The 12,562-nt window shown below is 41.2% G+C and overlaps 1 protein-coding gene across 2 annotated transcripts; it reads right to left on the minus strand.

The window, feature by feature from the left end:
* Nucleotides 1-1,642: 1,642 nt before the first annotated feature.
* LOC134466390 (uncharacterized) lies at nt 1,643-9,160 on the minus strand. 2 transcript variants are annotated; one of them, XM_063220288.1, is made up of 5 exons: nt 9,047-9,160; nt 7,392-7,621; nt 7,008-7,068; nt 6,642-6,880; nt 1,643-2,511 (listed from the first exon to the last, which is right to left on the minus strand). In XM_063220288.1, exons 2-5 carry the CDS (start codon nt 7,579-7,581, stop codon nt 2,075-2,077), a joined length of 927 nt encoding a protein of 308 aa, XP_063076358.1. In that variant the 5' UTR covers nt 7,582-7,621; nt 9,047-9,160; the 3' UTR covers nt 1,643-2,074. The 2 variants fall into 2 exon arrangements, with proteins under 2 accessions (XP_063076358.1, XP_063076359.1); XM_063220289.1 differs by having other exon boundaries at nt 7,392-7,636.
* Nucleotides 9,161-12,562: the final 3,402 nt, after the last annotated feature.

The following is a 12,562-nucleotide window of genomic DNA, read 5'->3' on the forward strand; positions in this document are numbered from 1 at the left end:
CTATTCCCCTGTTCTCATAGTAAAAAGTTATCTTTCAAGGTGTCTTTTATTTGTTAATTATAGGCCTAGATGAAATCAGATTATGTTCACATTTTTATGTTGTTCTAGCAGTAGGCCTAATGTAGTAGTTAGCAATGTTGTCAACATACATAAGTGTAATATCTATATATTTTTTCATAATTTTGCAGTCACTCACCAAAATCACAGGTTATATTATTTCAAACTAGCCTATATGACTAGGAGCAAAATATTATTTCAAACTATATGGCTAGGAGAAGAGGAAGGACAAATTCAGGCTTATTAGGTCCTAGCTAGCTAATGTTCAAGGTCACAAGAGCAGACATCATATAGTTTGAAAGAATATTACTTGTGAATTTGGTGAATATCAATACAGAAACCATATCTTTTTAAATAACGGGTTATAAAGTGGTAACAGGAAGAACACTGTAAAAGTCACCACCCCCAAAAGTCCAATAAAATAACAAAATTCCATGCTAAATAAGACTGTATGTTACTACTTTATGTGGTGAAAAATCCTTTTCCTGTGAGTGATGTAACCTCCTGGAAATTGTGTAATTTGGGGAATTAACCATTATTTTACAGGGGTTTCTTTATCTCAGTAACAGGATTGACATTAACTCAGGGAACACTGCAAAATTATGGAAAAAAAATAGGTATTACACTTACACAACATTGCTAACTACTACATTTCTCCTAGAACAACATAACAATGTGAAAATAATGTGATTTAATCTATAATTAACATATAAAGACAGCTTGAAAGCTAACTTTATACTGTGAAAATCTCTGTTTTGCAAAGCAATTTAAAATGAGAAAATAGCATTAAAGTGCCTTATTTTTAAGATCGGGTTGGTGACAAAATATATTTCAATGTTGTGCTTTAAAATTATGCATGTAATTACTATTGTAATGATTTTATGGCCATTTATCTCTGGGACATGTGGATTTGGAAATACGTACAGATTCGGCGGATTCACCCACTAATTAAATCCATACATAATTATGTACCTTCAATATCCACCTCCTTTGTCTTTCACTCAATCTTCTTCTGTTCATGTTGTGTTACTATACAGTATATTAAAGGGCCAGTTGTTGGACATTAGTGAAAGTGAAAGCCCATTGGGAAACTCCAACTCCCATTGTCATTGTGACACAGCACTCCACAGCACACAAGTGAACACTGCACACTGCACACAACGAAATTGCATTTATGCCTCACCCGTGCAAGGGGGCAGCCCTCAGCGGCGCCCCATGGGGAGCAGTGCGGGGGGACGGTACCATGCTCAGGGTACCTCAGTCATGGAGGAGGATGGGGGAGAGCACTGGTTGATTACTCCCCCCACCAACCTGGCGGGTCGGGAGTCGAACCGGCAACCTCTGGGATGCAAGTCTGACGCCCTAACCGCTCACCCATGACTGCCCTTACATTAACTGTAATGGACATTAGAAATGATTTTGCAAACCAAATAAAATGATCCTGATGGCTGAGTTTGACATCCCTGGTCAGTTGTTTGTGTAATGTTATGTTAGCATTTTTCAAATGTTCGTTTATTTGACATTTTCAAAAGGCAAAGACACAGAAGATGGCGCATTTTAAAATGAGGAGTTAGATTTTTTTCAGTTAAAGTGTTTGAAAAGTTTATTTCAAAAATAAAAAAATAATGAAACTTTAGAACTCAATACAAAATACAGAATGGAAGTGACATTGTGGCACTTCATTACCGTCCACAACAAAAGAAGACTTTACAAGTCTTTACACTTTACACTTAGTGTTCACCATAATACTGAACAATCATGTGTGAACACTAAAATAAGTTATTGTTAAGTCCCCGTTTTCTTCAGATAAACTCAGTTCTCCGCTCAGAGAGCAAAGAAGACATCTCTAGATACATCTCTACTACATGTGACAGGCGAATTGCTGCACATCAGAGCATTCAAACAGATGGGTTTTCTGCATGAATCAATAACCGTATCGCAGGTGTAGTGGAGCTGTCCTCATGTGTTACGATCACCATGTCCTCAGTAGGTGGAGACTGGGGAGAGAGGTGGTGAACTATGCCTCCAGTGATGTCATGGTGTTCTCCATGGCAGCCAGTCTGTTGCTGATGGTCGTGAGCTGGTCTGTGACATCGCAGGCGAATCGGCTCATCTGACGAGACAGTGCGTCCATAACAGCAGCCAACCTCATTGACCCATCCGTGCGCTGTTCGCGCTGCCTTGGCTGTGCTGATGGGAGAGTCTGATTGGCTGGGGACAGAGCAGCTTCCTGTCTCGACTTTTTGGACTTTTTGGACTTCCCGTGCGGACCGGCGTGGCTTTGCGGACGTTTCTGCTGCGTTTCACAAGGCTTCAGCAGGGACCCCTCGACTGCCCACCTCTGGGGACCGACACTATGAGAGCTGCTGGCGACAGGAGAACCAGTTTCACTGTCCCATGAGAACTCGTGATCAATGGCTGCTTGTGTTTTCCTCCAAAACTGCTGATCCGCCGCTGAGGACAACAAGACAATAAAGATTGTAAAGTGTGTGGATGAGAGAGAGAGAGAGAGAGAGAGAGAGAGAGAGAGAGAGAGAGAGAGAGAGAGAGAGAGAGAGAGAGAGAGAGAGAGAGAACTATCCTCAGGACAACTTAACTCTAGAGCAGGGGTTCCCAAACTTCCCAACTTGCCAAGGCCCCCCATACCCTGGTAGATTCCAACCAAGGCCCCTTTTACATGGGTCATGCCACACTACTTTTCCTGTGCACCGCCTTTTCACAAGCATAGTCTAGGCCTGTGAGTCAGTGCCCCACTAGGTTATATAAAATTAACTAATGGGAATATTGTTTAGCTCATTTTTGGTTCATTTTGGTGTACATTAGCTATTCAATTTCTTCAATCACTTATTTTTTATTTCCTACCAACTTTCACATAATACCAAGCATGACACCATTACTTTATAAACGCATTCTAGATGATTAAAGGGGGCATGGCTTGTGTCATAAAGAAAGAATGCATTATGGTGAGCTATGTTCTTCACCACTTTTTCAGTAAATTTTCATTATTTGTTAGTGTTACTAATGTTCATGATTTGTGTACAAAACTGGGTTTAATTGGATATCACACATGATGTGTTTGCATATAAGGAAATGTAATCGTTGGTTTATGATGTATTTTTGAAAATGCTCAAGGGTGTTAATGCGACACCCATCAAGTTCTAATAACTCCGCCACCTAAACCAGCAATACATGCAAACAATTGCATTCCTTCCTTACTTTGACCTTACTATAGTTGGGCGATTAATAGATTGCAAATTGCAATGGTGATACAAATTCAGATCAAGGGGATACATCTAATATACTTGACCAGGGCTCTAAATTAACACCAGACAACCGCCCAATTGCTGGTGAAATTTCCGTTTGGCTGTTTATAAAAGACCAACTTATTAGCCACTTTGACCCATTAGTGAGTGTGTGTATGGCTAGTAAGATTTACATCTAGCAGCCATATTGGCTGGCGGAGAAAAAAGTTAATTAAGAGCCCTGCACCTGACCATGTACTGTATGTTCTACTGGACTATTCTGAGTAAAATAAAACCATGTGTAAGGTTTGTGATCAGTGCCTGTGCTACGAGCCTGCGACAATGGAGCCTGAGGGCCAGCAAACTGTGACGCCATTGTTCTGCAAACACTGCTATCTGGCATGAGATCAAGCCAAACTGTTCACACACAGCCCCAGCCGTGGCTCAAGCTGTTAGTGGGTGGTTGACGTTTAAGGGCGTAACGCAAAAAAAAAAAAAGTTTTTCAAATTCCTGAAAAAAATGATGGATAAAAATAGAAAAAAAAATAGAAAAAAATAAAGCACTTAGTGGTCTGTGGAGTTTCACCTTATTTTTGCCATTTTTGGGAAAATGTGTCCTGCATCAACACATAGCATAGGCATCTCACACCGCAGGAAAATGGAGTCACACCACAGGGAATTCACTGCATTATGGCCATTTTAATCCTTTTGTATACATGACTGACATCTGAGCTCATGCTAACTTGATAATGATATTGTGTTTAATCTTAATATGTGTTTTCATTAATAAAAAAACTTTTTTTTCCTCTTATAAGAGCAGTCACACCACAGGACACCATAAAATGAACCTAAGCATTGTGTGACAGAAAGATTGCAATATGAAGACATATTAAGAGGTTAAGAGTCACCTTAAACTTCCACAGCACTCTCCAATAACTGAGGTACTGACTGGTTAGGAGCCAGTCTTTAACTCATTGGCTGCCAGCCATTTTCATAAAAGGGTAACCCAGAGTGCCAGAGATTTTTCAGCATTTTGGGTGTTTTTTGGAGGCTCACAGAAAATTGAGTTCTGTGTCTATGTCAACACCATACCTATCAAAACACAGATTAGACGCTCATCTGTCATCAGAAAAAAACGGTGTCTCTCTACCCCTTTCCGTTCTTTCATAATCATCTGTTGAAAATAAGTGGAATTCGCCAAAATGCTGCTTTCTAGCCAAAAAGCTGAGAAAACGCCATTTGAAGTTGACCTATAATTGCAAGTGTTTTTGCTCATAATGACACCGTCCTAACAACTCCAAACCTATCAGATGCTATTACAGAGTCTCCTGTCATCTGTAGCCAGAACAAAAGATCGTTTGTATGGTCTTTTCAACCTAATACTGTACTGAAATATAACGGGATGGGCTTGAAAACAATAGTGTTTTGGTTTGTTGCTGGCGCGCACAATGGATCATGACAGCAGGTGCATGTAACTCATGTGAAATACTAAACTCAGAAATACTGTCTCATAGTCCCTCTGTTTAGCATGTAGTCCTCTCGTTGGGGATCAAATCACAGCTGATTTGTTTCCTCCTGTACCGTGTGAACTGGGAGACAGGCAGGCAGGCAGCACAACTTAGCTTACTGCTGCTTCTTTGGCAGAGCGGACAATTTGCAGATTGATGATTACTGTCATCATGTTTCTGCTATCTTGTCATATATTGTTCAATGAATTTTCTTTTGATAAAGTACTGATCACATATCCAACATTTCACAAGCCGATTGGAGTGGGGAAGGCTAGCTGGTCTGAGGCTAAGTGCAATGCTTTCTCATGTGAGCTGAATGTGTCTGACCAGACACAAAGGCTAGCCTACTCTGTTCCAAGAATCTGCAACCCCCCTGTCTTTTTGATGATACAGTAAGCTGATCATACTATACAGATCCATAACTGCAACTGTAGAATGAGTAAAAATAGTTGACTTACCAAGGCTCCTTTATTTAGGCTTAGTTGTAAATTGTTAGCGATTTCGTGCTAGCTAGCTAGCGTAGCAAACAATAGCCAAACATTCCCAACTGAGGTGACCACTAGTCCCGTGCATTTTCCTGTTAGATGATCTTTTGTACGCATCATCCTGATGTTGTGTAGGCTGATCACATTATCCAAAATGAAACAGTTGCCACACAGATCATCTCTGGTTGAACATGGTGTATTTTGGGCAAGCTAGTTACAATGCCTACTAGCTAGATGGCAACAGGGGGGTGTATTTTGGTCATGAGAGGAAGTTTTTTTTTTTTGTCAGGCTCTACTAAAATCAGTAGAATACCTGTGTTAAAATCAGAGGGCAAGAAAGTAGACTACTGTCACAGGTGCATACTTTCAAAAATGATTTTGCTACTTTTGCAACTTTTGAGATTATAATAGTAAAAAGGGATGTTTTTGTCTTGACATTTCCTCTTGATGTGAGCTAATGCCCTGCCCTGACTGTTCCTAAGGACACTTCTGCCACCTACAGGAACAGTTAGAACATGACTAGAGGCGTGAAATTAATACACAACATAGGTTAGACCGTCCTCAAGGCGTGGCTGTAAAAAAACGCAATTATCGGCAAGCGACGTCGAAGGCAGGGGGCGTCACTATTCGAAATGACGTCATTCGACGGCTAAGGCAGCCAATGAGTTAAGACCCTTTTAGTTGGCCTTGCAGCTGCCCATTCACAAACATTGACATACGTGTCACCCCACAGGACGCAATTTGTGTTACGAAATTGAACTTGTCTTGACTTTTTTCCACATTCACATATCTTAATCTAAAGTTAAGATTTATGCAATCATGCCAAATGCTTCATACATTATTCAAAATGTTGTTGGTTAATTTATATATATATTATTATATATTGTTTCATTAATGTTACAGTCACACCGCAGGAAATTTGACATATAAACCTTTACATAAATCATAACAAAAATGTTTCTTCTCATCTAAGACTAATATGAAACATAATGTACCACATCTTCTTTCATTGACATTTGTTTTTTTTAAAGGAAAATAACAGTTTTGTAGGTTTTTAACCAATGTTACGAAAAAACAAGGCGTCACGTCTCCCACCCTAGTGCAGTGTTGTGAAACTGCCGGGGACCTGGGTTCGATTCCCACGGTAATTTCCATCTCTCTGTCCCACTCGATTCCTGTCACCATTTCACACTGTCCTATCGAATAAAGTCTTGAAACCCCTAAAAAGATTACAAACTGTTCACACACTTTGCATGGTTAATATTGCTACTAATACATTTTCATTGATATACCTATAACAATGATGTTGTAGTGTGTGTGCGTGTGCGTGTGCGTGTGTGTTGACTCACTTGTGACAGATGATGCTTCACTTTCCTCTTTAATGCCGGGAGTTGAGTATAGTCCCACACTGCTCTCCATAGATTCAGGTTTCACCTGCGCTGGTTCGAGTTTCACCTGCGCCGGTTCGGGTTTCACCTGCGCTGGTTCGAGTTTTACATCAGCAGCACACACCTGATGGTCCCACTGCTCTTCCTTAACGTTAATCGCAGTCTTCACCGGCAACCTTACTGTAGACGGATCAGCACTCCTGCACACACACACACAAATATAAACTCATCTAGAGGAGATCCGTCCCTACTTATAAAAAGACACGCACAGACACACACACACACAGTAGTGGAGAGTCTGTCACAATGCACACACTCAATACTCACTGGGAAGGTTGACGCGGAGACTCACTGCCATGCACTTTGACTGGAATCAGGAATCCTATGTCTGCACGCACACACACACACACACGCACCAAGAAACTCTAGGTGGGAATTCTGGGAATGTCTGCATGAAGATACACTCATACCATCAAATCAACTTAAAGTTGTAGTTTTCCTGTGTCAGCACCACCAACCCCACTCTTCTGTTCTCACCAAACACACACACACACACACACACACACACACACACACACACACACACACACACACACACACACACACACACACACACACACACCCCTTAAATGTATGGAAGCCATGCCATTTTTAAATCATGTGTAAATCTAACTCTGGGTTGCAAACTTAAAGGGCAGTGAGTGACATCACCTGTGCCGTCTTCCTCCTTCACTCTGATAACTGGCCTCTGGCCCCTGCCTCTGTCAGCGTCCTCCTCTCTCATCTCCACATCGTGCTCCTCCTCCTTCACGTCCTCCACCTTCATGTACTCCTCCTTGATGTCCTCCACCTTTATCCTCACCAGCTGTATCTGCACCTTCTTGCATCGTGGCTCCATCATGCCGATCTGCAGAGCCTCTGGATTGACACACCTGTGGCCACTGTTTGGGGAGAAGCTTCATATTGTGTTCGTTTCGTTTTATGTTCAGGTTCTCTTAAGTTGGAGGCTGCTATCCGCTGACCCTTCTGTACTGCGCCAATTGACGTGGCCAACCACTTTGTGGCTGAGTTGGTGTTATTCAAGCAGTATTGTTCCTGGTATCGGCAAGTGCTTGACGAGTACGAGTATAATGAGCAGTATCGGGTGCCAATACCGATACCAGTATCGGTGCATCCTATCTCAAACGCTTCCATCTTCCTATGATGAAGGCGACAGTTGAACGTGGAATAGGAATAGGACATTTCATGACTGGACTTGTGTCACCCGTGCAACAAATCCAGTCATGAAATGTCCTATTCCTATTGCACATTACTATTGTGGTTGGTGGCCACGTCAATTGGCGCAGAGGGGTCAGCGGATAGCAGCCTCCACCTTCAGCCGCAGCGCCAGTAGCCTACAGCAGTGTTTCTCAACCTTTTTTGTCTTGTGTACTATACCCCCAAGCCTTTTCATTGTGCCATGAGTACCCCCCAAGTCAAGTAAGTTCTATGTCGTTTTCGCCATCCCAATGTAACGAAGCTCCATATATTTGTTAAAATGTCATTTTTCGAAGTACCCCCTACAGTGTGCTCGCCTACCCCTAGTGGCACACGTACCCCTGGTTGGGAAACACTGGCCTACTGGTACCGGAGCTTCATGGAATGTAATGGTAGGGAGTACTCATTGACAGTATATGGGAGTACCATAGAAGACATCATATAGAATAGTATTCTATATGATGTCTATGGGGAGTACTGTATCATTGATTCCATGGCTTCATGTGTGAGGCAAGGCAGGTGAGCGAATACCTTTGGTAATATAGTGTAAATTAGGCTGTTCAATACATCATGTGTCTCTATATTCAATGGCGGCTATGCCAGGGGTGTATTTCTCAATATCATAGTTGCTAACTATGTCAACTACTTTCTTGTTTTCAATGCAATTTCCCATTGGCAACTACTGAAGTTGCTAACTGGCTAACAACTGCGCTTTCGAGAAACACCCCCCCTGGGCTGTTCGTTCAGTACGGCGCGAGCGCAAATTTCGGATTTCTCACGTGTGTTGTTATTGTTCCAGCCCACACAGACAAAACATATTCAGTAGCCTACCTGTGAAACAGCAATAAGTTTAGCCTGGGTTAGCAATGGAAGTCACGAACAGTAGGTGGAAACGTTGTTTCAAATTAGCATGCTACAAACATGAGTTCTTCTGAACTACCTATCTATCCGAGAACCGACTGGGCGGCACAGTGCTTCTGTGAGCATTCATGTTAGCTGGAGAGCTAACTGGTCTGTCTGTCTGGCTGACTTGCTATTTTCTGCCCAACTCTCATCAGCAACTGAAGCATTCAAGTGGTGTCAAAGCTAAATAGCGGTCCATCACTCACCTTTCCCGAAGTTCAACCTAGTTCTCTCTGCTGAGGATTCAGGCTCTTCCTTTTCTTTGGAGTTGTTCCTCAAGGCAGCGAGTCATTATAGGTCAGTCGGCGACGTTTACCCTCCTGTGCAAAAAAAACAATCCACTGCTGCCACCTACAGGAATACTAGCACATTACATACAATCTACCGGTGTTGCTATGAATATTATCAATTGTGTAAAAATATAATAATATATAGGCCTAATGTAAATTATTTTTTTTCAAGCAGTTCCTAACATCATGGATACCATGGTTTAAAAAGTGACATAGGCCTACATCCTGTAATGTAAGATTATAAGGCTTATAATGTCAAAAATAGGTGCCAGATATTTGGATTTATTAAAAACTTAGAATAGGCCTACTCCCTATAGTTTTAAAATGTATCACCTGTTGCACGAATACTGCTATAGGTCAATAACAGTGGATGTGTGTTTTTTCATGAATTCTTTGCTTAATTTTGATCGGATCTCATACTAGCCTAATCCTGCTGGAACTCAACTTACCTCATATCTCAACAGCTTTTTTATGACAACCTTATTTGTCACATTTTAGCTTCCCCATCCCCAAACCAGGCACAGAAAATTATCATGTTCTTATACTCTTACAACATGGCCTCTAGGGGGCATTACAATTAAAAAAGAAATGCTTTGGCCTTTCTCAGATATTTAGTGCGTCTTAATATGCGACCTTGCCTCCTCCACTTGCGCTTGTCTCCTCGTCCCGCCTCCTGGCCCCTCCTCCGTGGAGAAAACGAAAAGTTTCCCAGCTGTCAGCCTAGCCACAACAACTTTTGTTTTGAGGGACTGTTTTTCATTCACCATCCCAATTGCATATGAGAAAAAGACTCTACAATTGAGCTTTTGCAAGATATTGAAATATAATGCTGAAGGGTAACGCATTCAGGAAGGGCAATATAAAGAGGCTGTCAACTTTATTAGTTTATAGCAGTCATGCAGAATGGGAATACAAATTCACTGTGCATTTTCCACCACACCTCCCATTGGTCCCGTTTAATAGCTACAGTATCTCAGTCTCATCTGCAACATGTGATTTCCCCAAAATGCTCCTTGCATGTCCATATGCTTTTTGCATAACTCATCCAACTCATTTTTGTGATGAACACCCTGGAATGGTTTTGTATGCAGCACCATTCTATTAAGAGCTTTGTCTAAGTAGGTCTACACTGGACCACAGAGATAGCAAAGCACAAGCTGTGTGATGTGGTTGTTCTGTCATTCGTCTGCCACCGTTTTGCAACTAAATTAAAAATTCCTGTCAAAATTAACACTACCAGAAAGGGGCGCAAAATCTTTGCAAAAAATGAGAAAATGCCGCCGCAAAATCAGACATTTTGACCGCAAAAATCACAAAATCCCAGCGCAAAGTCCTGGAGGGACTGTTTTGACCATCCTGCAGCCCTGACTTTTAATTTTTTTGGGGGGGAAACCATATCTTTTCTCAAGAACCATTCTGATGTCTTTCATTTCAGAAAACATCAGTTAGAAAATTCTTAGTTTTGAGGTCAGTAGACAGTTCTTCAGTATTGCCCTATCCCAAGACAAGCACAGTCAGACGTTATTTGCGATAAATAGGTCATACTTTCCTATGATATAGTCTATTAATCTTTCTTGATAAAGTTCTTAAAAATAATTATTCTGAATCAGTTTATTCACAACCTTGTTCACTATAACACATTAAATCCCCATCCAAACATTTAATTACAATCAGTCATATTTTATTTCATTAAAGAACAACCTTCATTTAGTAAAAGCTGGTTATATGGTCAAATTCTTCATATGCACAGGACATAAGCCTACAAAGGAATTCAGAATGCAGAAGAGAACCAGCGATTAAATCACTGAGTTAAGTAATTTTAGAACTTCACTGAAAATTACTGTACTGTATTGTGGGCTACTTAGGTCCTTCATACTTCGTACCTAATATATTCCCTATATTGGCATCTTCTATATGTAGTACTAGGGCAATATCTGAAAAGTATCTGTACTTCCACTGAAGAAGCAGTAGCCAACTTCATCCACCTCTGGAGTCGGGTTACTGAATGATGCCAGTTTTTAAATTGTGCAATTACACGTTTGAAACAGCAGGTGGCGTTAAGGCTACATACTGCAGCTCTGCATACCAGCCATTGCCCTGAAACAGTGAAAAGTCAACTGCAGCCTATTTTATTGTCAAAAATATATGTAACAGGGTTAGCACAGACGTTTGAAATTGTGTTTGTCTCCACTGTGCAGTTAAACTTAATAAGACGTTGACACCCCCCCCAATAATCACACACACACACACACACACACACACACACACACACACACACACACACACACACACACACACACACACACACACACACACACACACACACACACACAGTACAGTGCAGCTTTCTCTGACACACACACACACACACACACACACACACACACACACACACACACACACGCACAATACAGTACAGTGCAGCTTTCTCTGACACACACACACACACACACACACACACACACACACACACACACACACACACACACACACACACACACACACACACAGTACAGTGCACACACACACACACACACACACACACACACACACACACACACACACACACACACACACACACACACACACACACACACACACACACTAATCGTAACAATTGCTCTATTAAGCTGAAATATGGCTCTTTTTCAAGATTTAGGCAAGGTTGTACAATATCCCCATATCTATTTTTTTTACCTGGCAGCCCAATTTTATGTACTCATGTTAAATCAAGCATTCCTCAAAGTATCACTATTGCTAATTGAACTATAATAATGACAATAATAATACTTTATTTGTAGCGCTTTTCAAGATACTCAAAGACGCTTTACAAACCATTTAACACAAAATAAAGACATACAAAGACTCAACAAGACAACAAAAGTAAACTGCAGTGGAAGAGAAATATCCATGTTGATATCCCGAGCCTCCTAAGGTGGCAGCAAGTTCAGTTTGGGGAAACCGAACGAGCAGGTGAAGTTTTTTGAGTGGCGGACAGAGCTATGATGAACTATCATGATTATTCAGTTACCCGGTGATACTAGCCTACAGCACTATCTTGAAGGACAGGTCTCAAGTTCCTCTTGCAATTGATTTCAATATTTACTAAGGCCTCTGGTCTACATCTGAACTGCAACAATGTGAATTGTGTTACTTTTAATCAAAATTGGACAGTGTACTGTATGTCATACAAATTTTGGAAAGATAAGAACTGTCTTAATCCGTATGGGGAAACAGGATTATAGGCCTATGTATCCAACACTTTTCAAACAAGATCTCATTACTCACGCAGTGGGGAGCCTTCTTCTTCTTCACACTTGTCCAGGGCGGGGGACATCTGGTGGGGAAAAGCTCTTGCCTAAAAATATGTATTTTTTAACCAACAAAGTCAAGGAAATATCCTCCAAGCTGTTAAATAGATTTTATTCTAAA

This window comes from Engraulis encrasicolus, chromosome 16, assembly GCF_034702125.1.
Source record: "Engraulis encrasicolus isolate BLACKSEA-1 chromosome 16, IST_EnEncr_1.0, whole genome shotgun sequence".
NCBI classification, from domain to species: Eukaryota; Metazoa; Chordata; class Actinopteri; order Clupeiformes; family Engraulidae; genus Engraulis; species Engraulis encrasicolus.

What these genes read in the sequence shown, in the direction of transcription:
- LOC134466390 (XM_063220288.1), bottom strand. Translation starts at nt 7,581, where the DNA reads ATGATGGAGCCACGATGCAAGAAGGTGCAGATACAGCTGGTGAGGATA. An exon ending in GAAGGAGGAAGACGGCACAG is followed by an intron (nt 7,069 to 7,391) that starts GTGATGTCACTC and finishes GTGTGCGTGCAG; the next exon opens with ACATAGGATTCCTGATTCCA. An exon ending in TGAAGCATCATCTGTCACAA is followed by an intron (nt 2,512 to 6,641) that starts GTGAGTCAACAC and finishes TGTTGTCCTCAG; the next exon opens with CGGCGGATCAGCAGTTTTGG.